The sequence below is a fragment of the Vipera berus genome (genome assembly GCF_964194415.1).
Source record: "Vipera berus genome assembly, chromosome: 1".
Taxonomy (NCBI): Eukaryota; Metazoa; Chordata; class Lepidosauria; order Squamata; family Viperidae; genus Vipera; species Vipera berus.
In genome coordinates, this window is record NC_138202.1 from 173,113,373 (window position 1) to 173,137,478 (window position 24,106).

The 24,106-nt window shown below is 40.5% G+C and overlaps 2 protein-coding genes across 2 annotated transcripts in view; one reads left to right on the plus strand and one right to left on the minus strand.

The window, feature by feature from the left end:
• Positions 1 to 689: 689 nt before the first annotated feature.
• DNAH7 (dynein axonemal heavy chain 7) overlaps positions 690 to 24,106 on the minus strand; it is a gene marked incomplete at its 5' end in the record, with an annotated part of 161,030 nt that continues 137,613 nt past the window's right edge. Inside the window, 12 exons of the mRNA XM_081341004.1 lie at positions 690 to 1,074; positions 1,426 to 1,529; positions 2,196 to 2,373; positions 3,336 to 3,488; positions 4,805 to 5,035; positions 6,678 to 6,815; positions 9,666 to 9,851; positions 10,439 to 10,600; positions 13,955 to 14,155; positions 16,022 to 16,183; positions 17,487 to 17,663; positions 23,864 to 23,956. Coding sequence (XP_081197130.1) covers positions 868 to 1,074; positions 1,426 to 1,529; positions 2,196 to 2,373; positions 3,336 to 3,488; positions 4,805 to 5,035; positions 6,678 to 6,815; positions 9,666 to 9,851; positions 10,439 to 10,600; positions 13,955 to 14,155; positions 16,022 to 16,183; positions 17,487 to 17,663; positions 23,864 to 23,956 — 1,992 coding nt within the window. The 3' untranslated portion in view covers positions 690 to 867. The remainder of the gene's footprint in view (positions 1,075 to 1,425; positions 1,530 to 2,195; positions 2,374 to 3,335; positions 3,489 to 4,804; positions 5,036 to 6,677; positions 6,816 to 9,665; positions 9,852 to 10,438; positions 10,601 to 13,954; positions 14,156 to 16,021; positions 16,184 to 17,486; positions 17,664 to 23,863; positions 23,957 to 24,106) is intronic.
• Positions 19,983 to 23,130, plus strand: LOC308660278 (baculoviral IAP repeat-containing protein 5.1-like; the record flags this gene model as incomplete). The annotated part of the gene is made up of 4 exons (XM_081314534.1): positions 19,983 to 20,120; positions 21,636 to 21,739; positions 22,178 to 22,298; positions 22,777 to 23,130. 4 exons carry the CDS (start codon positions 19,983 to 19,985, stop codon positions 22,912 to 22,914), a joined length of 501 nt encoding a protein of 166 aa, XP_081170660.1. The 3' UTR covers positions 22,915 to 23,130.

Below are 24,106 nucleotides of genomic sequence, written 5' to 3' on the forward strand. Positions count from 1 at the left end.
TAGGATTTTGGTGAGCCTTCGGGAGACGATGCTCCCTCATTCACTTGTGTGCCTGTTACACTTTGTGAAGAGCAGCCCCTAGCTTCTCCTATTTCTTTGGGTGCTGATTTCCCCTATTTTATTTTATTTTTGAAATACAATTAAGTGATCACATTTGGGACAATTGGGATTCCGCTATATGTTCTACGTGGATTCATCATTCTCTTCCACTGGAGTCCAGTCTCATTTAAATGTGTACTTGTTAGAGGGCATAAATGTTACTTGTATCTTAAAATGCTGTCACTGTGTGACATCCCATATTGATCACACTGCACTGAATCAGCTGTGATGATGATTGGTTAAAAAATGCTGTAGCATCCTAGGATGCAGTGTGACTTCTTTCCTTAACGGTTGAAACAATGTGATTATGGTCCTGAAATATATTTGAGATACAGCTTTTGGAAATGGGTGGGGTGGTGTTTTGATTTGTTACAATAAAATCCATATATATATATATATATATATATATATATATATATATATATATATATATATATATATATATATATATATATATATGAATGATGAAATGCTGTTTTTGTCCATTGTCAACAGTGTTGTGTTAATGTCTGTTCCTTATTCACAAGGAACATAAGAAAATAAAATTATTGAATAAACAATTATGCAGACTTGCTTTTTACCCTCAAGAACTTTTTATTATTTCATTCAACTTATTCTAATTTTTTTTTACAACTTAAAAGATGCAAATAAAGTGTATTTAAAAGTTTTGAAACATTTGAATTTCTTTAGAAAAAAAGGGATAAAAAAGCTACTGAATGTGGCAGGATGGCCCATTAGCCCCTCTTTCCCCGGTGGCTTGCCTTTAGGCTAGGAGTTGAGCTGGCATAACAGGGCCACCCCTCGGCCAATCCAGTGTTCCTCTGGCCTGTCGGAAGGCAAAATCATTGAAATCACAAAATTGGTAGAGTGGCCCGTAGTGGACAAAGTTCCTCGTCTTTCGCTTGTCTTGTACACCGGAGCCAAATAACTGGGCCTGTTGGGAATGTCTGACCTTCGGCAAGGCTTGAGCCACATCTGTAGCAAGTAGAAGGAGACAATTAAGATGCAAGCGGATTACAATGTTCTTCCCTTTATCTGGGTGAGGGCGGATTATCTTTGTGAATCTCTGAACCAAATCAGGCCAATCAGCATAGTGGCACAATCAAATGCAATTACAGCACAAAGTGGGATATATAGTTACATACGTTACTTGAGTTACTTATACACAAAACTAATGTGCATGTTTAAATCCCCATCAAGGAACTATCGCATCCATGCTTGTTTCAACCCAGGTCAATGGATACAGAATAGCTGTCAATGCCGCAAGCATTGACAAGCTCTACAGATCACTAGTGGGTAAAATCATATTTAGCAGGAAATACTAACCACTGGCATATTATCGTAAAGGATTTTGGGGTAAGATTCCCCCAATTTCTTCGTCTTCCTGTTCCAACGAGCTCCATCTAAGAATAATCCATGAATGTAGACTCCTGTTTTTTATTAGAAAAAGAAAAAGGACATGTTGCCATAAAATGATGTGTGGAATTTTATTTTGTAAGTGAACTTTACATTGGATTATGAATTTTTGATAATTCCCATTAGGGAAGCCCATACCTATAAATGGATTCTATACAGCTTGCATAGACAAGTCTAAAACAATGATTATTTCTGCATACAGAAATAAACAGATAGGATATAGGTTGCAGCTTTGCCCTGGATTAGTTTCTAGGCCCATTGAAAAGTATGACGTGTTATTTCCTACTCAAGCAGGGTTTTCTGTGTTGAACATGTGGCCATAACAAATAATTAGGCCACAATCTACCCTCTTGATCTTTGTGATAATCTCAAGGAATTTACTATGACCAATTTTCCTGATGTGAATTTTTAATTCAATTAAACTAGTAACGGAATATAAAGAAAATGTTATGCAGAGGATCAAGTGGACAAAGGGTAAGGAGGGGGCTATGATGCACCTCTCTGCTTAGCATACGGGCGTTCAAATAGCTTCAGCCTAACTTCCTAATGATTTTGAAAAGCTTAAATTCAATTTCCTCAATTTTCCACCCTGAGCGTCTTGGATGAATAGATGAGTAGAAATGGGCTCATTAAAATAAAATTTCTCCAAATTATAGGACTGTTAATCTGACTAGATTCACCATCTTCCGGGCCATGTTTGTATTCCTTGTCTTCCAGAACTTCATAATCAAATCCCAGCAGATCAATTGGGATGGTGTATTTCCGGGCAAAATTCTGTTGGGCACCAGTTAAGAAGGCTTGTGTGAAGAAAAATCCAGAAAGCCAGAACATTGGGGGAGTTCCATTTTCAAACCATGTCTGCAATGACAGGACAAGGAGGAAATTCAGGTTTAATATTAACAAATGAATTCTCTAGGTTGTATCAGGATGTATCAATGGAATGCAACCTGCTCACTGCTTTCCCCACCACCACCACCACTGCACTCTTTAGAAATGGGCAAGCCTTACTAAATGTGCCACGAATGGCAAAGGAAAACCAGATTTTTGCAAATTCTGGGGGCAGATTGCCTCAAGTTTGTGCAAAGCTCTTTTAGGATGACAATGGATCCCACGGTGTGCCAGATCTTGGACTCGGTTAACCCCAATCAATGTAACCAGGGACTGTAATTACCATACAATATTAGAATGCCACATTTCCTACCTCAAGTCTAAATGGTAGCACAACAAGAAAACCCTAAGCAGCTAAAGATGGTGATAAAAGATGATAAAATTGTCTTGTAACCCCCCTTCAAAATTTGCTAAATACCCTCAGCATGTTTAAGAGAGTTACATTTCCTGTGCTCCTTTTTGTCAAGGATGGCAAACCATGTTTCCTTTCCCTATGAATTCAGTCCTAAATCTTATGCCAATATGCTGCTCACCAAATTGTTACCATGGCATAATGGTAAGATGAATCTCCAGCACTTAAAAATTTATGTACTTCACTTTGAACTGACTTCTGAAGTGCAGGCATTCAGTAATGGGAAAAGTCAGTATTCTATTGTCAGTGGCACAACTTGAATAAGCAGCCTTTGTACTAAGTTATATAACCTATGCCCTAATACTCAAATCATTGTAAACAACATGCACCCAGAATCTGAAATAATGCTTTGGATATTAATTATACCTACTTCAGGCAGCATGTGACTTGTAGCATTTAAAGCTATATGCACATACAAAGAAATGGTACAGCTTTTCTTATTAAACATGCTAGGATGATGAATGTAGTTACATATATCTAAAGTGCACCCGGAATCAAAAATTTTAAGTGAAAAGCTCACCTGTAGGACCTTCAATCTGGCAAGAAAATCATTTACATAGCTACCAAGAGGTTTGAGGCTTGGATAAGACTTACTCATCCACATGCCTGGAATTTTTCCTTTCAAAATACTATTTACTACTTCTTCCAGATCTGCAGACATCACCACTAGACCCTGTTTGAGATACAGGGGAGAAAAAGACATATAAGTGGATTTTTCCCTCTCCGTATCATAGCTTTACCAAATTTTGTCTCTAGGGAGTAGCTGAGCTTAGTAATTTAGTCTCTGTGCAGTGGTAACTCAAAATCTGTCATGTTACCATACAAGCTTGTACTCTTGAGCAGGGGTCCCCAATCCCTGGATTGTGGCCCTTTCTGAACCGGGCCAAGCGAGTGGCTGGCCAGCACACACGTGTGCAGCTCAACAGCTCATAAAGATTGGGGACTGCTGCTCTTGAATTGAGCTGATATGTGATTGCAGCATATACAGTGAGCCCCTGGTCGGTTTACATGCCTGCGCTTACTGTTAGGATTGATAACATTTCATATTTTTGCTACACAGTTCAGTTGTGGAAGGGCAGATATACAATGAGCAAACATGACAAGATGGGTGCATTATCTTTGAAATGTAAAGATTTTATTTCACTAGCACTATTTGAGCTATACAATATGTTGCCCAATATTGGAATCAGGCAGCATACAAATTTAATCAAATGTTATTACTGTCAATAATTGCATTAGGTATGTTCTATCGGAGATCATGAAAAGATGAATTTATTAGTTGGTCCTTCCCATACAGTGCCCAAATAATCTTCACGGCAGCCACGTAAGATGTGTATTCTGTACTGTATTGGACTGTGTGCTTGGACACACAGGTACTGTACTGTACTGTACTTGTGTCCAATCACACTTGGCCAATAAAGCTATTCTATTCTGTTCTGTTCTATTCTATTCTATTCTATTCTATTCTATTCTATTCTATTCTATTCTATTCTATTCTATTCTATTCTATTCTATTCTATTCTATTCTATTCTATTCTATTCTATTCCATTAGGGGGAAAGGGTTAAAATGGAAAGACCATGTTAGGTTTCTAGCAGAGGAAAGAGTTGAAAAGAGAATTTCCTAGTTCATTGCTCAGTTTGGGTCACTATGACATTTGAGCATATTTTTTTGGACAATCTTTCCAGCTGCATAGCAGGCCACTAGCTTAGGTTGATGTCTTCAAAATATATTTCCACTGGTTTTCATCCTCTGCTTCATCCCCACTGCTAGATTTATGAAACAGCAGCGATGCATAATCCCGAGCATGTTAGAAGAACTGTACCTCCCAAGCATTAGTGAAAGGCAGAGCTCAGGGATTATTTCAACTCTTCAGACTAAAAGGACTATTGGGCAAATCCTCAAAGACTCCAGTGAAACTAATGGGAACTGGCAGCTACTCTTTCCAGCCTATTCAAACTAAATACGTTTTCTTGTCAGCTCATCTTACCTTGATTGCTTTCTGAATGTTGATGCAGGAATCTCGTATAGTTTGCAATAATTTGTTAAATCGGCCCATCTCTTGGACCAGCACAGTGTTCATGCTCTGGGTGTAGGTTGTTGGGTATCTCCTCATTGCTATTTCAATGTTAAAGTCAGAGGGAAGTTTACTTTGGATGTCACTTGCCACCTCGCGAACAATTTCATCAGAGGACTTGGCGCCAGCACCTGTTGCACGAGACTGTTTACAAAACCAAGAGAAAGAGAGTGGTGAAATGCTGCAAAGAGCACCTGATACTTCAGCTCAGCAGGAGGAACTTTTACTGGGGACTTAAACTTGGACAGAAAGTGGCCTGTTGATGTCATTTAATTCACATGCAAAAATTGTTGTTTCTTACATTAGAAAGTCTGGGCTTGGAGCCATTTGTGCTTTTTGAGGCATCTTGGACCACAGAGGATTAAATATAGCTGGCTACTACTATTATCAGTGATGGCAAACCTTTTAGAGACCGAGTGCCCAAACTGCAACCCAAAACCCACTTAGGTATCGTTGGGTGCCTGGTGGGCGTGGCCCATTGGGTGGGTGTGGCCAATTGGGTGGGCGTGGCCAATTGGGTAGGCGTGGCTGCGGTGGTTAACGGCAGCTGGGTGGGACTAAAAAGTTCAATCAATCAATTCTAACTTTGCGAGATCTTTTTTTTCCCCGCGAGAAGTTGATTGATTCATTGAACCTTTCTTTTTTTTGCACGCGGTGGCAGAGGCCTAAAGCAAAAAAGGTTTTACAAAACCCAGCTGAAGGCCTAGGACTGGGGCGATGGCGCATGTGCCCACAGAGATAGCTCTGTGTGCCACCTGTGGCACACGTGCCATAGGTTCGCCACCACGGTTATAAAGTAGTGTCTCAAGGGCAGCAAAGTAAGCTTGGTCATCCTCAGAAGCGCAATCCACTTGAAACAGCTCTCATATTAGGGCAGTATTGAAATCAGCAGGAATAAAGTGTTAACCTGCTCCCAGCCCATTGCTTCCAATCTGACCAACTATGAAGTAGCCAGCTGAATGATCCTAAGTATGGACCAAACAATTTTAAGATGGTGTGGCTTTTAGGGTGCACCTAAAGGTAAGCAATCTGGAGAGCTTTAAGAATACTCAAATCTGCATTTACCACATAAATTTCTAATTGCATTGAGACCCAGGCCTTTCTCACGTATAGTCTAGACTCTAGATGGGTGGACCTGTTCCTCTTGCTTCACAATCAAGCCCTTGCGCAATGTCAAAACCTTGGACCATTAAGCATCCTGTGTGGAAGGACACTGCGTGGCTTGAAGATTTATGTGTGCCTCCCTGTTGTTGTTGTTACTTAGTTCCCAATTTGCCTGTGTTTCCCTATGGAATGGAAATATTTTCATCCTTGGGGAGAATGAAATTGTACAGTAGATCTCCTTGTATTAATGTTATGTTTGAGAAATAGAAGTAAAAATAGAACTAAAAATAGCAAAGCATTAGAGGCTTGTAGGCCAGGATTACTTCGTAAAATACTGCAGACATCTTTGTACATACCCATTATTGCCAGTGGAATTTCCAGAAGAATACCCATACTGGAATTTACTGGAATTTATTGAAGATACTTTTACAGCACTCAGGCAATTCAGCACTCCTTTTGAATTCTCCTCAATTTATCTTTCTGCATGCAATTTAGAAGCTAAAACCTAATTGCAGTATTTCATAGTCTAATATGCCAGATAATTCAGAAAGATTACAGGGCCACCACAGGGAAGAAAAAGCTGATTTTCTGCACTTCAAATACTATCCCCCAAAGTGAATAAAACCATTGGTTGTAGTGGTGGTAGGTAGGTTCTTAGTTTTTGAACTGAAAATGAACACACCTGTGTGAGAAGAATATTATCAAACAGCAACTGTGTTTCAGCTTGATCCTTGGTGATATCGGCATTGGAGTTCATCCCAAAGATCTCTGGGGCAGGATTCAGAGGAAGAGTCTTCGTGTATTCAATGTAACTTTGATACTGAAAATGATTAAGAACAGTGATCTATTAGTAAATTGATCCTGAATTGCAGGGAGCTATAAGTCTGCCTAAAGCCAGTGTGTTGTGACAACTAGAAATCAACAGATGTAAATTTTAGTCCCATCTTAAAGCATGAAAGCCCACTGGGTGACTTGGACCAGTCTCTCTCTCTCCCTCTCTCACTAAGGTGGCATAAAATATTTTTTAAAAATCTAATCAAATGAACAGATTCCCAGTCTGATTTCATTGACCATCAATGTCTTGCTATGAAAAAAGATTACAGATTCACTGAAGACTTGACCCCCTCAGAAGAACCAGATAATATTGAAGTTTTAAAAAGGTAAAGGTGTCCCTGTGGATTTTACTCGGCTAGTCGTTGTCTACTACAAGGGACGGTGCTCATCTCCGCTTCAAGGCCATTGAGCCAAACCACTCCATAGACATTTCCGCTGTCATATGGCCAGCATGATGTCACAGCACACTGTTACCTTCCCACCAAAGTGGTACTTATTTATCTACTCACTTCTGCATGCTTTCGAACTGCTAGATTGACAGGAGCTGGAGCGAGGACAGGAGCTCACCCCATCCTGTGGCACTTGGGTCTTGAACCTGGGCTACCAGCTTTCCAGCCAATAAGCCCAGTGTCTTAACCGTGAGCCACCATGCCTCCCTCCCCCTATTGAAGGTAAGTGAAGCTTTTATCTTAGGCAAATGTGGCTCTTAAGTGGGCATCTGGATGCACCCTAGACCAGAGGTCCCCAACCTTTTGGGCACCAGGGACCAGTTCCATGAAGAGAGTTTTTCCGTGGACTGGAGGGGGCATGGTTTCATGTACTGCCTGCATCCTGCAAATCGGGCTTGTTTGCATGGCCCGGTTTCTGGCATGCCACAGCCTAGTGCTGATCCACAGATCGGGAGTTGGGGACCCCTGCTCTAGACCAGACATGTTAAACACAAGGCCCGGGGGTCAGATCCGGCCTGCGAAGTGGTTTCATGTGGCCCCCAAAGCTATCCTGGAAACTGAGGGAACGGTCCCCGCTGCCTTGGCCCTGGCCCAGAGACCCTCCTTCTGCCAGAGACCCCCAGATCTGTCCCACTCCTGCCCAGGCCCCCATAGGCACCCTTGATTCCAATGATGTAGAGCTGGCCATGCCCACCCAGTAGACCATACGCACTCCAGCTGCGCCCACCCAGTAGGCCACGCCCACCCTGGCCATACCCACCCGGCCCGCCGAGGGCAACCACAATGCTGATGTGGCCCTCAATGAAATTGAGTTTGACACTCCTGCTCTAGACCATTACATGCCCTTTGGGATTACAGTCAGGAGCTAGGTCACAAAAGGTAAGTGGAGCAGTGAAGAAGTGTGACACACACACAAATCATTCCTCCTCCAATGTTATGCCTTCCTGAAGCTGAATAATGGTAGACACTAGAATTTATTGTCACTTTAATATAGAGATATCGGTCAACCTGAATGGCTTTAAAAGGGGATTAGATCAATTTGTGGAGAAGCCTCTCACAGGTTGGAGTTCTGATGGCTATATATTCCCTCCATTGAAGGCAATTTTGCTTTTAATACTAGAGAGGTCTGAGCAGGCACAGGAAGAGAGACTCTTTTACAGCTCTTTTTTACAGCTGCCTCTGTCTGAACCACCACTGCTTTCCTTCTGGTTTGTTGTTGTTGTTTCCTAGCAAGAGGGGATTTGGCATTCTCTGATGGATGGGAATTAGATCTTCTCTGTGAAGTGACATATAACATTCCCCAGCTGCTCAATATCACCTGATATCTACTTATGAAGCCCAATGGGAACATTGAATCTTGGACATGCTGAAGAACGCAGCGATAGCACAAAGAGGTTTTTAAAGTACAGGTTGATGGCTACACCTGAGCCATCTCATTTGACCCCAGAAAATGACCAACCCCCCCCCCCAAACATTATTTTGCTGTGCAGGAAAGGCTATCTGTGTTGATACATCTTATTCATTAAGTATGCCAGAAAAAAAGAAATAAAGAGTTCCTCTGATATTTGTTAAGCCATTTGTAGACGCTGATCTTTAGCATCAGCCATTCTCCTTCCATTCAATGGGATTTGGTCATAAAAACTTCCTATCATTATGTTTGGTGAGAAAAAACTTCCTGTTGTATCATTATGGTCCAACACTGCTCTAACACTGGAAGTTTTTAAGAAGAGACTGGACAGCCGTTTGTCTGAAATAGTATAGGGTTTTCTGCCTGAGCAGGGGGGTGGACTAGATGACCTCCAATGTCCCTTCCAACTTTATTATTATTGATCATCGCACAAGTCAGCCAGCTGTTCAGACTGGATTTGGCATTTTTGTCTCCCTATCGAGTCCTTACTAAGGACCTGGGATAGGCAGATGTGGATGTTTGATGGTATTACAGATATCGTCACAGGATGGAAGCAGTTTCTAGTAAGGCTGCCTTTTGCAATTGACTAATGGCGAATTTGTCAATGCCAATGGTGTTCAAGTGGTGCTCCAGTTGTTTTGGGATTGCACTCAAGGCATCTATTATTATTGGTACTACCCTTGCTTGCCTTTGCCACAGTCTTTCTATTTCTATTTGTAGGTCTTTGTATATTGTTATCTTCTCCACTTCTTTCTCATCTATTCTGCTGTCTCCAGGCACTGCCACATCCATTATCCAGACTTTTTTGTCTTTCTTATCAACAATTGTTAACTCCGGGGTGTTATGTTGCAGGTGCTTGTCTGTTTGAATTCTGAAGTCCCAGAGCAGTTTAACATTATTATTATTATTATTATTATTATTATTATTATTATTATTATTATTATTATTATTATTATTATGTTGTTGTTCAGGTGCTTACGTCTCCTTCAGGAGGAGCATAATAATTGCCACTGGTATCAAATTTGTAGTTGGAATCCATCACAATAATCGGATTATAGAATTTGTTTAGAATGGTGCGCAATGTGCGCCGATCCCAGTCATCGGTAACTCTGCCTCCATAATTACATTCGCCCGTCATGTAGCGGAGAGCATCAAATGGCAAGTCCTGAAAACAAAGAAACAAAAAAAGTCACAATGTTTCCAAATCAAATCTTTATTATAGTCAAAGACAAGCATAAGAAGAGCAGGGCTATGTCGATTAAAAAGCACAGGAAACACATCAGGATCTGAAAATTATTATTATGAAGGCTAAGAAATATAAAATAAAAAGTAGATATAGAAAAAAACAGAAATTTAAAAGGAATCTAAAAGGAGAGGGAGCAGCATTAGCTGAGTGGAGGGGTGTTTTGGAAACAGGATGTAGTAATACTCAGAAAAGACAGTGGACTCTCTCTGCTGAAAATATATACTTTTAACAAAATTAGGTTGGTCTTTAGCATCCATTTCCAACCCCCTAAATTAAACATCCTTGCCTTATGGCTCCCCAAGATCCTGAAAATAAACCATAACCGCCTCCAACAGCATCAGAGAGAAATCCCCCATTTCCCTAGCGAAGAAAGTTTATTTATTTAGTTATTTTTGAACGAACATATAAACAAGCAGTTAACTGCAGATAAACAAGCAGTTAACTGCAGACAGCTCGTTCAGCAATGGAGAGAACAAAGCTGACATTATTTTGGAATTGTTCAGTACCTCATACTGATTGATGAACATATTCAGCTGCTGCACGCTGATCCGCAGGTCAGTTTCATTGAACTCGTAGGGAATATTCCAACCCAACGGCCCAAATTTCCGTCTCTCTTGGACCAGGGCGTGAAAGAAACAGAGGCCGTACAGGAGCTTCTTGAATTCAGCCTTTGGAAAAGGAGAAAAAGGAAAGGCTTATCCAGGCCGTTCTTCTGCCTACTGATTCTCAGTTGTGCTACTGTGGTTAATTCAGTGATTACTTTCTTTCGTATTATGCTACCTGCTTCCCCCCCCCCCACAAGGAGTTCCCGGCAGTTAACATCAACCTTCTTTCTAGATCCATTCTCTAGCACGGAGGCAATTTGGAACTGCTTAACTTCAACTGGAGAGCTACATCATGTGCTCCAAGGCAATCTTTGAAGCTCAAGCTAAACAGACCAGTATTTCTAATTTACAGGTGCCCCCGGCAGCCCTGGAACACCCTCCAAACACAACTGCTGACAATGGGGAGCATGGAACAAGCCCCGATGTAAGCTAAGTGTTCCCTTAAAAATATTAAGTTTAAGAAATCTAAATAATTAAAACATTCGATTCTTCAGCTGCAAACTTAGGAGAAACCAAACCAGAAAAAAAATGTCTGATTTTGTCCATTTGCAACATCACCCGATCCAAAGGCTATGCGTGACCCCAGAAGTTGTCCATGGTTGTCTTATATGGGCAGTGGGAAAGGGAGGAATAGCAAGTGATGCCCTTTGGTTCATTGTGCCGTTGTTTATCCCTTCGTGGCATGTCTGGCATCCTGCCCCACCTCACCTTTATTTTAAGAAAGCTTCTTTTAATCCAAACAATTCAATGCAAGCATCCGCCTTCTAGCATTATCTTTATTCCTAAAGCAGAGGAAGTACAGTTGCAAGAAAAAGTATGTGAACCCTTTGGGATTACGTGGAGTTTTGCATGAATTGGCCATAAAATGCGCTCTAAACGTCATGTAAGTCACAACAATAGAAAAACACAGTCTGCTTAAAATAATACTACGCAAACATTAGCTGTTGTCATGTTTTAATTGAACATAAGATGGAAACATTCACGTAATAACGTAATCCACGTAATCCCAAAGGGTTCACATACTTTTTCTTGCAACTGTATATTCCGCTCTATTCTACATGAATCAGCACCACCTCCTTCTGGCCTGTACAATATTGTGTCCAATAGATAACCATTTCAAAAGTATACAGCATGTGGGATCTATATTTTAGAAAAGCTTCACAGAAAGCAAAACAGAAGGACAATCGGGAGGATCAGACAAATAGAAAGGTTGTTGTGTGACCAAACACACCATATGGGAATTGGATTACCTGTTAGAAAAAAAGTACGGAATGTAAATATTATAGCATTTTTTTTTAAAATACCTGCAGGATTTCCACACAAAAGTTAAGGCCTGTTCTCTAGCATCCCAGCGTGTAAGAGTGATTTTTTTTTTTTAAAAAAAAGGGGGGATTGAGATTGGCAGAATTTAGCCAAAGTGCAGAACAAACTTCCTAACTGGAATAAAAGTTGGACAATGGAGCTAATGATCTAGAAGCGTGGTGGGATCCCTTTGTCGGCTCGGTTCAAGCAGAAGCTAGAAAGCCATACAGCAGGGAAGCTTTATCCTGGATTCTCTCCCTGAGCAGGAGCTCGAACTGGATGGTTCTTCCAAATATTTAATTTCCTGAATGCCATTGGGGCAGAGGTCTGCTTAGGGCTTTGTTGGAAGTCTCCCATTTGTCCACAGGAAAGATAAATGTACTCTGATAAATGCGGGGCTAGGAAAGGTAATGGGGGACTTATGAACGGATGCTTTGTGAACGCCATAACCATCACGTTACCAATTAGCACACAGGAACGTCTCCGTGGCAGCTGTTCTACGTGGCTCTACATGACATGTTCTCAAAAGCCAATGTGTCCACTAGCTCCAAATTCCCTGTTAAGAGTGGTATTTCTTGCAAGCAGAGCTGATCTCATGCCCAACTTTTGTGTCTATGTGTGTGTGTGTGTACGCGCGCACGTGTGCCTTGCATCCTCTCCAGATGCTTTCCTCCCAATCAGGCAACTGCAGATGGGGCCAACTCGAAAACTAAGCTGAATTTAAAACACAGTGTTAACTTAATTAAATGATACTGATCTGCCCAAGTACTGAACTCCTGCTGCTATGTTAGAAAGCTGGCGCGATGGTCACCCAAAGCTACTGAAGGGCGCATGAAGAACCTCGGAACCAGGGCTTTTTTTTTGTCATAGAACGCTCAGAACGGAGTTCCGGCACCTTATTTGGATGGAACCTTGTAATTTAATTTAATTTAATTTATTATCATTTCTATACCGCAAGGCGGTATAGAAGCAAGGGTAAGCAAGGCGGGTTGTATGACGTGTGTGAGTTCCAGCACCTTTTTCTTTTACAAAAAAAGCACTGCTCGGAACTATGGGTCAAAGTGTACGGGAGGAATAAAGGGGGACCAGCTAGTCTGCAGTGGGAGCGATCTACGCTGAACCTGAAGAAAAGAAAAGAAAAATCAAGCTGCTCCCTTTTAAAAGGGGTTTTGGGAATCAGATGGGAGATAGAAGTTTGAAAACTGTGGTTTTTCTTTTCCCATTTATAAACTTTCTATGAAAAGGTCGGAAAGTCTCCTGTGACCTTCTTTCAAGAAAACTGAGCCTTGGGTAAGCAAAAGCAGCCCAGAAATTTACTCAATTATGAAGTGAGCTGCTTTTTTAGCAACTAAATGCTTATGAGTGATGTATTTAAAACCGGCGTCCTAAATGCTCACTCTTGCTTCTTTTGTTTCTTTCAGTATGTTTGCATTTTTAAAAACGTTTTTAAAAGTTTCAGAGTTTGTTTTTTTAATTGCCAGGCAGGCAGATCAACATAATCATCTCGGTTTAAGCACAACAATCTCCTCTTCTTAATTACGACACCGATCATGGAAATTATCTTGGGTCAAGCGCCTTCGCTCTCTGAAACCTAATTACGAAAACAGCAGGTGGCTCCTCACTCGAAGCTGTTACCCTAAAGAAGGTAGTGATGAGTGCCATCCATCAACTCATACAGCCGTTTTCGTCCTCCCAGTTCTATGAAACTAGCATTTTAATGCTTTCGATTAAAGAAGGTTGGATTCTCAGCAGGGCAATACTCAGCTTATCTTCGGCTGCAAAAATTTCTCCCTTGCTTTGCGGATTTGCGTCGGGAAACTGCTTCCTCCTGACTTCTTTAACAATGGGCACACAGTATTATTAATGGCACACCACCGACGCTGGATGGAAGAGGAATAAAGCTTGGCGGTAAAATAAAAATACAATTTTAATAAAGCCTGCTATTGACTGCATCCCAGGAGGCAGCCATAAAGGCACGTTTCCGTGTGTGGAAGGGCTATTTCATTCGGTAGGTCTTAAAACCAGCAAAAACACAATCTCCCAGCCGTAAGAGTCTGCTTGAGCTGGTTTTACAAGAAGGGGGGGAAAAAATAAGACTAATCATGGAATACTAACAGGCTTTTTGCAGCTGTTGAAAAACTCCACATCTGAGATGGGGTCCATCAGATATGACCTGATCACGTTTGCCCGTAGACCTTTAGGAGCCTCATTGGTCATCTTCACTCCATTCTGGAGCACAGAAACAGGGAAGTTGGGAGATGGGTAGCTTGTGAGCCACATACGGAAATCTGGATGTGTTGTATCTGGATTCAGTTCCTAATGGAGGAAAAGAAAAAAATCTCAGTAAGGACAAGAGATCATAAGGCTGATGTTATAAATCAAGTGTTTCTTCTGAAGGCCAACACACATTCAAATATATTTACGTCCAATGACTGTTTTTATAAATGGGAACAGGAAACTTGTGATGTGTATTCATCTTTAGTCAGAAATCTTGTATTGTCGAGATTGTTAACTTGATGCTGGCCAGATATTTTAATTTATTCCTATAATTCTAGGCCATCTTGTTTGGCATTTACTACAAGGATAGTTGTAGTTCAATAAATGCAGAAAACGCCAGATAACTGCTTCCCTTTATTGGAAGTACTGCTCCTCCATATTTGTTCTTTACTTTCAAGCACAGCTGAGATATTATGCCATATGTTATATGGGCAAATGTGCGAGATCTATTTTATCTTTTAGTAGCATCCATCAATCAATGTCTGATACAATGGCTATATACTCCAATTTAAAAACTAATTCTCACCATTGTAATCTAAGAGAGATTTCTGTGTGCCTCTATAATTGAACTTCTGGGACAGCCAGTGCCAATTTAGGCCTATCTAATTTAACCCCCCCCCCCCAAAATCCATCTTCACAAAACTATTGAAATTTGATTTAAAAGCCAATATATCAAGTTTTTAAAAAAATCAGATGATACAGTCTAATTCAATATTAGAAATAAATGCAGCCTGCAGGCCAAACCTAAGCATACATGCTGAAAGTTGAATTCAATGAAAGCTACTACTCACGTTTGGAGCCCCAAGGTATGGTACTTTCCCAATAATACATTTTATGAAGAGTTTATTCAAGATAAGTATTCAAGGATTAAGTTAATTCTGAAACTCCCAAACAAGTAAAAATTACTATTTATGTCTTGCGGGGGGGGGGGGGGTTTGCTGATTGCTCCAACCATTTCACCCTGCTCATGTAATAATACACCCTCAAAAATTCAATAGTTATGGAAATGGAAATGGCAATGATGAGGCTTAAATAGAAGAAATATTAGCTAACGTGATGGGTTGGCAATAGCGTTACCACTTCCTTTGCTGAGACACTGTACAGAACTAGCTGATTTCAGTCAGAAGAGCAAGCTGGCTAGTATAGCTTCCTTCAGCCTTCCCCTCCTAAATACAGGAGCATCTGCTCATTAACATTTCCCCTTGCAGAAGCCCAAGTGGGCAAACCAGAAGGGGAACAAGCCACGCATGGAGCGGGAAAGGCTGATTGACAAAAGGATTGTTCTCCAGCCTTTCCAAGTTGCCCACTCTTGAATTTGCCAAGCAACCTATTGGCGAAACCTCTTTTATTTATTGATGACCCAAAGGTATACTTACAGGCTCAAGCCAACCTGATGCAATTACATTAACAGGTAAGCTGAGAAATCCAAATCTCTAGTAGGATTCAACAAATAATTAGTGGGGTTTTTTAAAAAAATCATTTCGCTATCATTTAGTAATCATGTTCAGCCCAGATTTAGTAGGCCTGCCTCCTACCTCAGCCACACATTCCTACTCCTGGTTTTATGCATTTTATCTTATTGCCTTCAGTCTGATTGTAATTTTTTCCCATCATCGCTTTCCAGATCCACTGATTCCTCAAATGTTCTCTTTGTTCACAATGTCACTCGTGACTTGGCAGCTGTTACCCTCCTTCTGCTACCTTCCTTATGAGCCAATCTGAGTACCGTCATCTATACCCAGCTCTGGTTCCTTTACCTTTGTTCTGCCCGTCTCACCCACAAAATTAGCCTATGACTTACGACTCCTCTTTTTTCTACTGTACATGACATCAATGCCTAGAACCTTGGGTTCCCCAAAAAAAGAAACAGTTGTCACAATAGTTTAAGCTTCTACTTGTACTTGCCTCACAGACTTTCTCCAGTGTGGGCATCCATGAGGTGGCAAGATGGCAGTTCTGCAGAACTACCCAGCTGCCTTCTTTTACTGCCTTCTCAATCATGCGCATAGCAATGGGGCCTTGGCCTTGGCCCAGGGACAGAGAAGTGAGTTTTGATGCACCAAAGCCCTGTACATATAAAAAAAAATCCATGGGGAAAAAAGAGAAGGAAAAAAAATCATCAAATGTTGCAGTAGCACAGCGAGGGTAAGGTTGCATTCAACATTTAGAATCCTAAAGAAAGTCTTGCTGAAGTCACATTAAGTTGTTAAGCTCCATGTATGAAACAAATGCAATTGACAACGATCCTCTAGCAGGCTCCTTCCTTGCCTTTCTTTTATTGAGATGAGAGAGGTTACTAACAAGATTCATCAAGGCTTATTTCACGTAGGTTCTTCTTACCGATTCCTACAACCCTTGATAACTGCTGAGTGGTAGCGTCCTGATTTCATACCTCAGGAGATATTAAGTAAAGGGATTGATGAAACCCTTCAATCTACCCTGTCAACATCACCAGCCAGCAAGGAAAGCCGCCCATCTGTCACCACTGCATTACTATGGTTTTAACAGATAGCTTGATCATCAACTTTCACCATTTGCCAGAATTTGCTTCCTTTACCTTGAGCAGACAAGGCAAGGCGAGTTTAAAGGGCTAAAAATTGCTGGCATTCTCCCGGAGTGTGCATGGTTAAGGCCATGTCAGAACTTCCCGTGCCTGGGAAAGCTAATGGCTAAAAACCACCAGTTTTTCCTCTTCTTCATCTCTTCTTGCAGCTAAGGGTACAGTAGCTGATTGCCAGGATAGAGAAGTAACAGGGTAAGTGGGAAGAGTTTGGCTCTTAATCTACTGGATCAACTAATCCTTGGGACTGAAACCCATTCCTTCTACTGAAATTAATATGTACCAAGGCTTGCAGTTAAAGGACACTATAAGTTACTTTAATGGATACAGATTCAACCAGGGACTCAGAAAAGTGAGTAATCATAAATAGTGCAGCCTGTATTCATTCAACTACTAGTATGTGTTATTCACGCTGCATTCCATAAAAGGATAAAAACAACTACAGGAAGAGTGTTGTCCTCCTACAATCCCCTGGATACCAGCATATAAACCTCACATATGGTAGAAAGCAAAGTAATGTTATGAGCACTGTGGCACAAGCTCTGTCCCTTTTGTATGTGTGTGTTGTGATATTGCACACGTATATGTAAACATGGCAACAACAGATGTGTCATTCTGTCAAAACCATTACTTTCTGAGATGAACCCATTGGGCTTCATCTATGTAAATCAGATCAAGCCTGTAAAATTATTTCATTTGATGTTCCCAGCAACCCTGAAGCCTTTTGCTCATATATCACCCCATCGAGCCAGTAAGCACTCCATGTTTTAGGCCTCATATCCACAGAGAATGAAATAGTCACCCACATACCTGGTCGTCAGCAAATTTAAGAAGAGCCGCCATGGGATCTGCACCCGGAGACAGCACAAAAATTAGTGGAGCACAGCAGTGGCTATCACCAAATGCTTTGTTTAAGTCAAAAGGAGGAGGCTCAATAAACAGACGGCCCAAGTTGTTAATGATAAATTCTTGCACCATGGGAATAACCTAGAAAGTCAAGAAGGCAAAAAACTATGAGATGGTTTTCCTTAAAAACCATATATATAAGGGACGCGGTGGCTCAGTGGGTTAGGACGCTGAGCTTGTCGATCAGAAGGTCGGCAGTTTGGCGGGTCGAATCCCGAGTGCCGCGTAACAGAGTGAGCGCCTGTTACTCGTCCCAGCTTCTGCCAACCTAGCAGTTCGAAAGCACGTAAAAATGCAAGTAGAAAAATAGAGACCACTGCGGTGGGAAGGTAACAGCGTTCCGTGCGCCTTTGGCATCTAGTCATGCCGGCCACATGACCACAGAGATGTCCTCAGACAAGCACTGGCTCTTTGGCTTTGAAACGGAGATGAGCACCGGCCCCTAGAGTCGGAAATGACTAGCACGCATGTGCGGGGGAACCTTTACCTTTACGATAGATAGATAGATAGATAGATAGATAGATAGATAGATAGATAGATAGATAGATAGATAGATAGATAGATGATAGATAGATAGAGATATATGATTGACTTGTGCTGTTTAATAAAAACATGCGCTAATTACAGAGTTTCAAATGTTGTCCTTTTACTTCTAACTCTCTTTGAAAAATGAAAAGGAATAATTTTGGTGCAAGGAAGAAAGGAAAAAGTAGAAAGGAAAAATTATCTTGTTAGGTAAACTTCTAGAGCATTAACTATGGGTGTTACGTTCATATTTGATGCTATGTCCCAATCCATCTTTCTCCAAGCTGGCACGCTCTAAATGAGTATATCTTAAACTTTTTTTCTCTCATGAGGCCTTCCCATTTTTAAAAAATTATGGAGGACCCCCCAAAGGGCTTTTATTTGTATGAGTTGTATTTATTCATATTTACCATATTAAAAATTAAAACTAATCCATTCACTGCTATTGCTTGATGAGATTTTAAAAATGTATTATTTTTCAACATAGGCTAGGTCACACTTTAAGAAACACTGTTCTAAATGATAGTAGACTGTGATATCTATCATCCCTTGAGGAGGTATAGCAATTCTGTGTTCATAATATTTGCTCTTATCCAAATCTTTAGGGGCAGGGATAAGCAATATGTAGCATATTGGGCCAACAGATTCTTCTCTTGATGTCCACTATTCTACATATACACACATGAAGAGAGAGAGAAAGAACATATAATATTGGCATACAATGACAAACAGCATGAGACATTGCCACCTTTATTTATAAGAATGCCTCCAGCTTCACTGCAGAAAATAAAAATTGTGACGATCTGGTTTACCTCAGACTGCCATAAATCAGCTGCAAAAATATACAACCACTGGATGGCAGAAAAGAGATGGACTGTCGCTGCCACCTAGTGTCTGTACAGATGTCTGCAGCCTTACTATGCCTCAAAAAAAAGAAGAGAGAGAGAGAGAGAGAGAGAGAGAGAGAGAGAGAGAGAGAGAGAGAGAGAGAGAGAGAGAGAGAGAGAGGTAAAGATATATTGGGGGAGTGGAAGGCAGAAAGCAACCTGAGTGGAAGGGGTAAATGATCTAATCAGTTTGCCTTCTGAAAAATGGGTCGTTTAATAAGTTGTCATAGCTACCCCTGCAGTCATTTTGTTTGATTGTTAACAACTTAGGATCAGAAGAGTAGGCAGCATATACTTTGGGGGAAATAAAATACTTTAAAAAAATGCTTTGAAAATTCATATGCACCCACCAGCTCCAAAAAATAATCTACCTCTCTCACTTTGGGCCACATCTTACATCAGAGAAGTTGGGTCCCAATGCCAGCTCAAGCAGGGACATAGCAAACCATTGTTCTGTGTTATTAGGGTGGTGAGCAGCCTGGATTGATAACTCTCAAGAATTTAGGCAAATGCAGCTTTAGATGACAAGAGCAAGAAAAGCAACACCTGCTTCAGGTAGTTATCTGCAGAATTAAAGGGAAAGGAGCATCCCAAGGAATAAGATGTCAAGTTATAGTAACCAATCTCTATAAAGGTCTTTTTTTAAAAAAGTATTTTATTGTTTTTACTTTTTGGCATTGCTGTAATGTTTATTTTATTTAGCATTTTCTAAAATATTTTAATGTAGACGTATTTTTTGAATTAGTGTTTTAACTGTAAAGACTTTTGAGCTTCACCTTTAAGAGGAAAAGGTGATTTAGATAAACTACCCATGTTTATTTATAGTTTATTCATCTTTTCCGCCCAACTTTTAAAGGTTGATTAACAGGTGACATCAATTGAGACAGCTAAGGAAATGCCTTTAAATGTGAAGCCAGAAGCCACACATGCACGTGACTTTCAAAGAAAGTGCAGTGAGAACAGGTGATCGGCAACATCCGTAGCCTAAATGGAGGCTTTCCTGAGAGAAATCTTTTCCACTTTCAACAACCTACTTGAATTCAGGGAAATGTATGAATATCAAAATCGCCTGCAGACCTTAACTGCCTGGCCTTTTAAGGACAATTGCAAATGTTCTCCTGACAATGTAAGTCTAAGAGAAGTTCTGGGAAATTTTTAGAAAGAGTCTCCTTTTTTTAAAAAAAAAAGAATGACTTGTATTCGTTCAAAGTAGAGTTCAGCAAGTCTTTTTCTGTATAAATATAGTTCTACCTTGAATAATACTTTCAATTGCTCTTTAAAATTGAGGGTTTTTTCCCCTCTTCCTGGGAGCCAAGCTATAAATTACTTTCTAATAAACCTCCAGAAGGAAAAGCCTGCTGCTAAATCATTCCTTGTTTGTTTTTTTAACATTTCAGAAGAGGGGAAAAAGTCTACTCCCTCTGTCCCAAATCTGCAGGTTTTATTTCTCAGTTGTTTTACAAGCCTCTCTAGTTTTTAAAAGAAGCGCAGGCTGGCTCCCATATTTTTTTCCCTAGAAATCATAGGGGGAAGTTCTCATAGGTGTATCTTTAAGGTGGGACAACTGTTGCTACAACCATCTTAGGAATTCTCTCCTAGGGAAAACTAGCAAATCCAGTTAAGGGATAGTTCACTTTCACATCTCTCTTTAAAATCTGCCCTTCTTTCTTGGCTCTGAGTCATCTTTGCTTTAGTAAAATTAAGCTGTCTGAGATGGCTCTGTAAAAAATGGAATATGCAGGACAAAGGAGATGCAACCTTTGTTGTAAGCTCAACAAAGTTTCCTTTTTTTGGATTGCTTGGCTCTGGGATCTGCTGCAAACAGGGCGTGTTTGATAGTTGAGAGGGGGGGGAAGAGTGGGACATCAGGCAGCCTAAGCAATTGTATAGACTGCAGAAATTTAGACTAATTCCAGATGCAGTACATTTTTCAGTATAAGTGAGAGAAAATGGTAACGTGTTCTGAACTATGTTAGGTAGATGACCATGGCCTAACTGGTTGGGTTGGCAATATATATAAACTATGACTGTATTGTTGTAACAGAAACTGTATTGTATCACTTTAAATGTGTGATGATTGGCCAACGCTGTTTTTCCAATGGCCATAAGAGGGAGCTAGAGACATAGCTTCTTTCTCTCTGTTATTCTCTCTGTTACATTTTGCTGTTGCTTGCTGATTATTGTGGTTTGTGGGTTTGCTACTGTTTGCTAAACCTGAAGAACTGTGTTTTGACTTATGGACTGGTAAGAAGACCCTGTATTGGATAATCCTTGGACTATTGTTATTTGCTATCATCTCTTTACTTGTGTATGACCTGGACTGTTTTATTTTGGACTGTGCTATTGTATTATTCCACAAGTAAAATTGTTTACACACCTCAGTGTATCTGTGTGGTTGCTGCGTAAACTTGACTATGCAGAACTTTCAGATGTAAGCCAGAATCCAACCACCTGCAGCTAGCTTAGAGTATTATGTTAGGCCAGCTCCTGTTACCGATTCATTATTTGAGAAATAATAGCTTAACCTTGCTTTATGTGAACACAGCCATTGGTAAAGATCCAGCTGATAGCAAACATTATGCCAGGAAGCACAAAAGTTCTCCCTCGGTCTTCAAGGTGTCCTTATCTTCTCCTTATGTAGATGGCCAAGGCTGGCTTCATCCGCCATGCAGAGGAACCCGAGGTGGCCAAGTGCTTCTTCTGCTTGATCGAATTAGAGGGCTGGGAGTCCAATCACGATCCCTGGTAGGTATGGTCTGATTGCTGATCTTCTGCCTTGAGGCAGCTCAGACTAAGAATGTTGTTATCCGAGCGCTGGTAGAGGAGGTTAGAAAACCATTCCTTGGCTGGAGCAGAATTACTTTCCCCAATTTCTGATAGGTATCTCTCCGCCATCTTTAGTGGAATTTCATCCTGTTTCAGCTCCCAAGTGAGGAAACAACAACTCAACCATCCTAGATAACTTACTACTTTCCAAAGGTATATGTGCTGATAGTAACTTAGTAACTTGTTGCGTAACCTTACTCTATGACCGAATCACACTGGAAGATGTGTATGATGGGCAACTGCTTACATGGAAAATGTTTACATTTCTAACTGTACTACTAAGCTGTGTTCCAGAATGTTTCTTCTACTTTTCCTGGCTCATTTCTACTTCTTGCCAATGGCCTTTTTCTGTGGCAGGTTGGAGCACTCCAAGCGTAGTCAAGACTCGTGTGGGTTCTTGTCCCTTTCGAAGAATTTTGACGATCTGACAATAGAGGAATACTATGAACTAGAGATGGAAAGGGTCAGAAATTTTCTCGTAAGTAATAGAACTGACATCAGGAGAGCTGAGGTGACCTGAGCAATCTGAACTTAATGTTGAACTTAAGGCAACTTCTGACCCTACCCACTCCCTAGCAAATGTGTCTTTTTCATGGGTCAATGTGAAACAAGGTGGTGGCTTCTGTTTCTAAAAATTTTGCTTTGTTGCTGCAAGAAGCTGTTGACGTACATACGACTTGACAGCTACCATTTTTCTCCCTATTTTTTTTTTTCCTCTTTGACAAGCATTGACAAAGTTTTAGTTTTTTCACTCACAGTAGCCTAAAATCACGCTGGGCTATGAACGTGGATCCCAAATGGGCAACTGAGGTTGGAAACAATTACTGTCAAAGGTGTGGATGCTTTCTTAAAAAGGGGAAAGCTATTAATATATTCTGCAGTATCCCTTGTAGACATGTCCATGCTGTCTATCATCTAAAAATTGTGGCTAACTGAATTCTCCACTTGTTTTCAAGTGTAAAACCGGCAGAAGTATAATAAACGCCTTTGAAAAAGAAGTAGCTCTAACAAGGAAACGTCTTGTGGATCATTTCATGAATAACTACCAGTTCGTGTCAGAAGAGGAGGCTTGTGTCGTTTGCAACAAAAGATAATTGTGTGCCAGCCAACAAATAGAAGAGCATGGATTGCAGCTGACAGTCTCTTGTGATGACAAGCATGGTCAGAGGTAAAAGTACATAACTAATGAAATGTGAACAAGGCCTGGCCTGTAATACTGGCTAATATGACACAAATGGAATCTTCTGATAGCCATTTATGTTCCTGTTGCTTTTCTTGTGTGTAAGGCTTGTTCTGCATAAAACCAGAAAGAAGACGGAAGGAAATAATTCTGACTTATGGAAGTAATCCACTAAACTGAGATAATCTGTTTGGATAATGTAAAGTTAAAATTTTGAATAAAGGGTTTTGCACAGACTTGAGAGGGATTTCTTTTAAACTGATATCCAAATGTATCCAATAATATATCTTAGACAAATAATATACACAATACAGTTGTCAGTGTAATGCCAACAGTCCAGTATGTTGCTTTGGCATCACACATCAACAAGGTGTGATAAAATTTCCTATTTAAGAGCTTGTGTGTCACAATAATTTTCCTCCATGGACAAATCTAAAAAGCAACAATGCTTTTATTAATATATGTGCGTCTCTCTCTTTTTTTAACCTGTTACGTGACTCCTATCAAACTGAAGACAGCAGTACTTTTACATAAAATAGTCAACAAGGAACCTGTGTGAATTAGGAAAGGGGAGAGGCAGTTAAGAAACTGTAAAACACTCCATTGGAAATGTCTATGTAGTTTATGAAAGACCACTGTATATATTAAAAACAAGCACAGATTATTTACCTAGAATCATCAAGACAAATAAACGTCACAGTAATTTAAAGGAGACAAGTGTTTCTATGTCTGGAAAGTTCTTGTCCCTTTTTCCATCCTCTGGTGTAATAGGAAGACAGAGACACAGCTACCCTTTTTAAGGGTGAACAATTGGATAGCATTCACTCTGATATACATTTGTTAAACCAGCTAACCATACTTACTTTGTCAGGTCTCAGACAACGAATGATTAGCATCCTCTGGAACCCTTCTAGTTTATTTTGCCACTCCTCAGGAAATTCCTCATGGTGAGGATTCTAAAAACACAGATAATTCTTGAGCCAAACAATTGCAAAGGGGGAGCGGGTTATAACACTAAACAACTAAAGTGAAAATTTTCAAAAGATTCAGTATCGTGTCATATAGTTCACATCAGGATGCAGATAGTTCTTGGCTTATGAATGCAG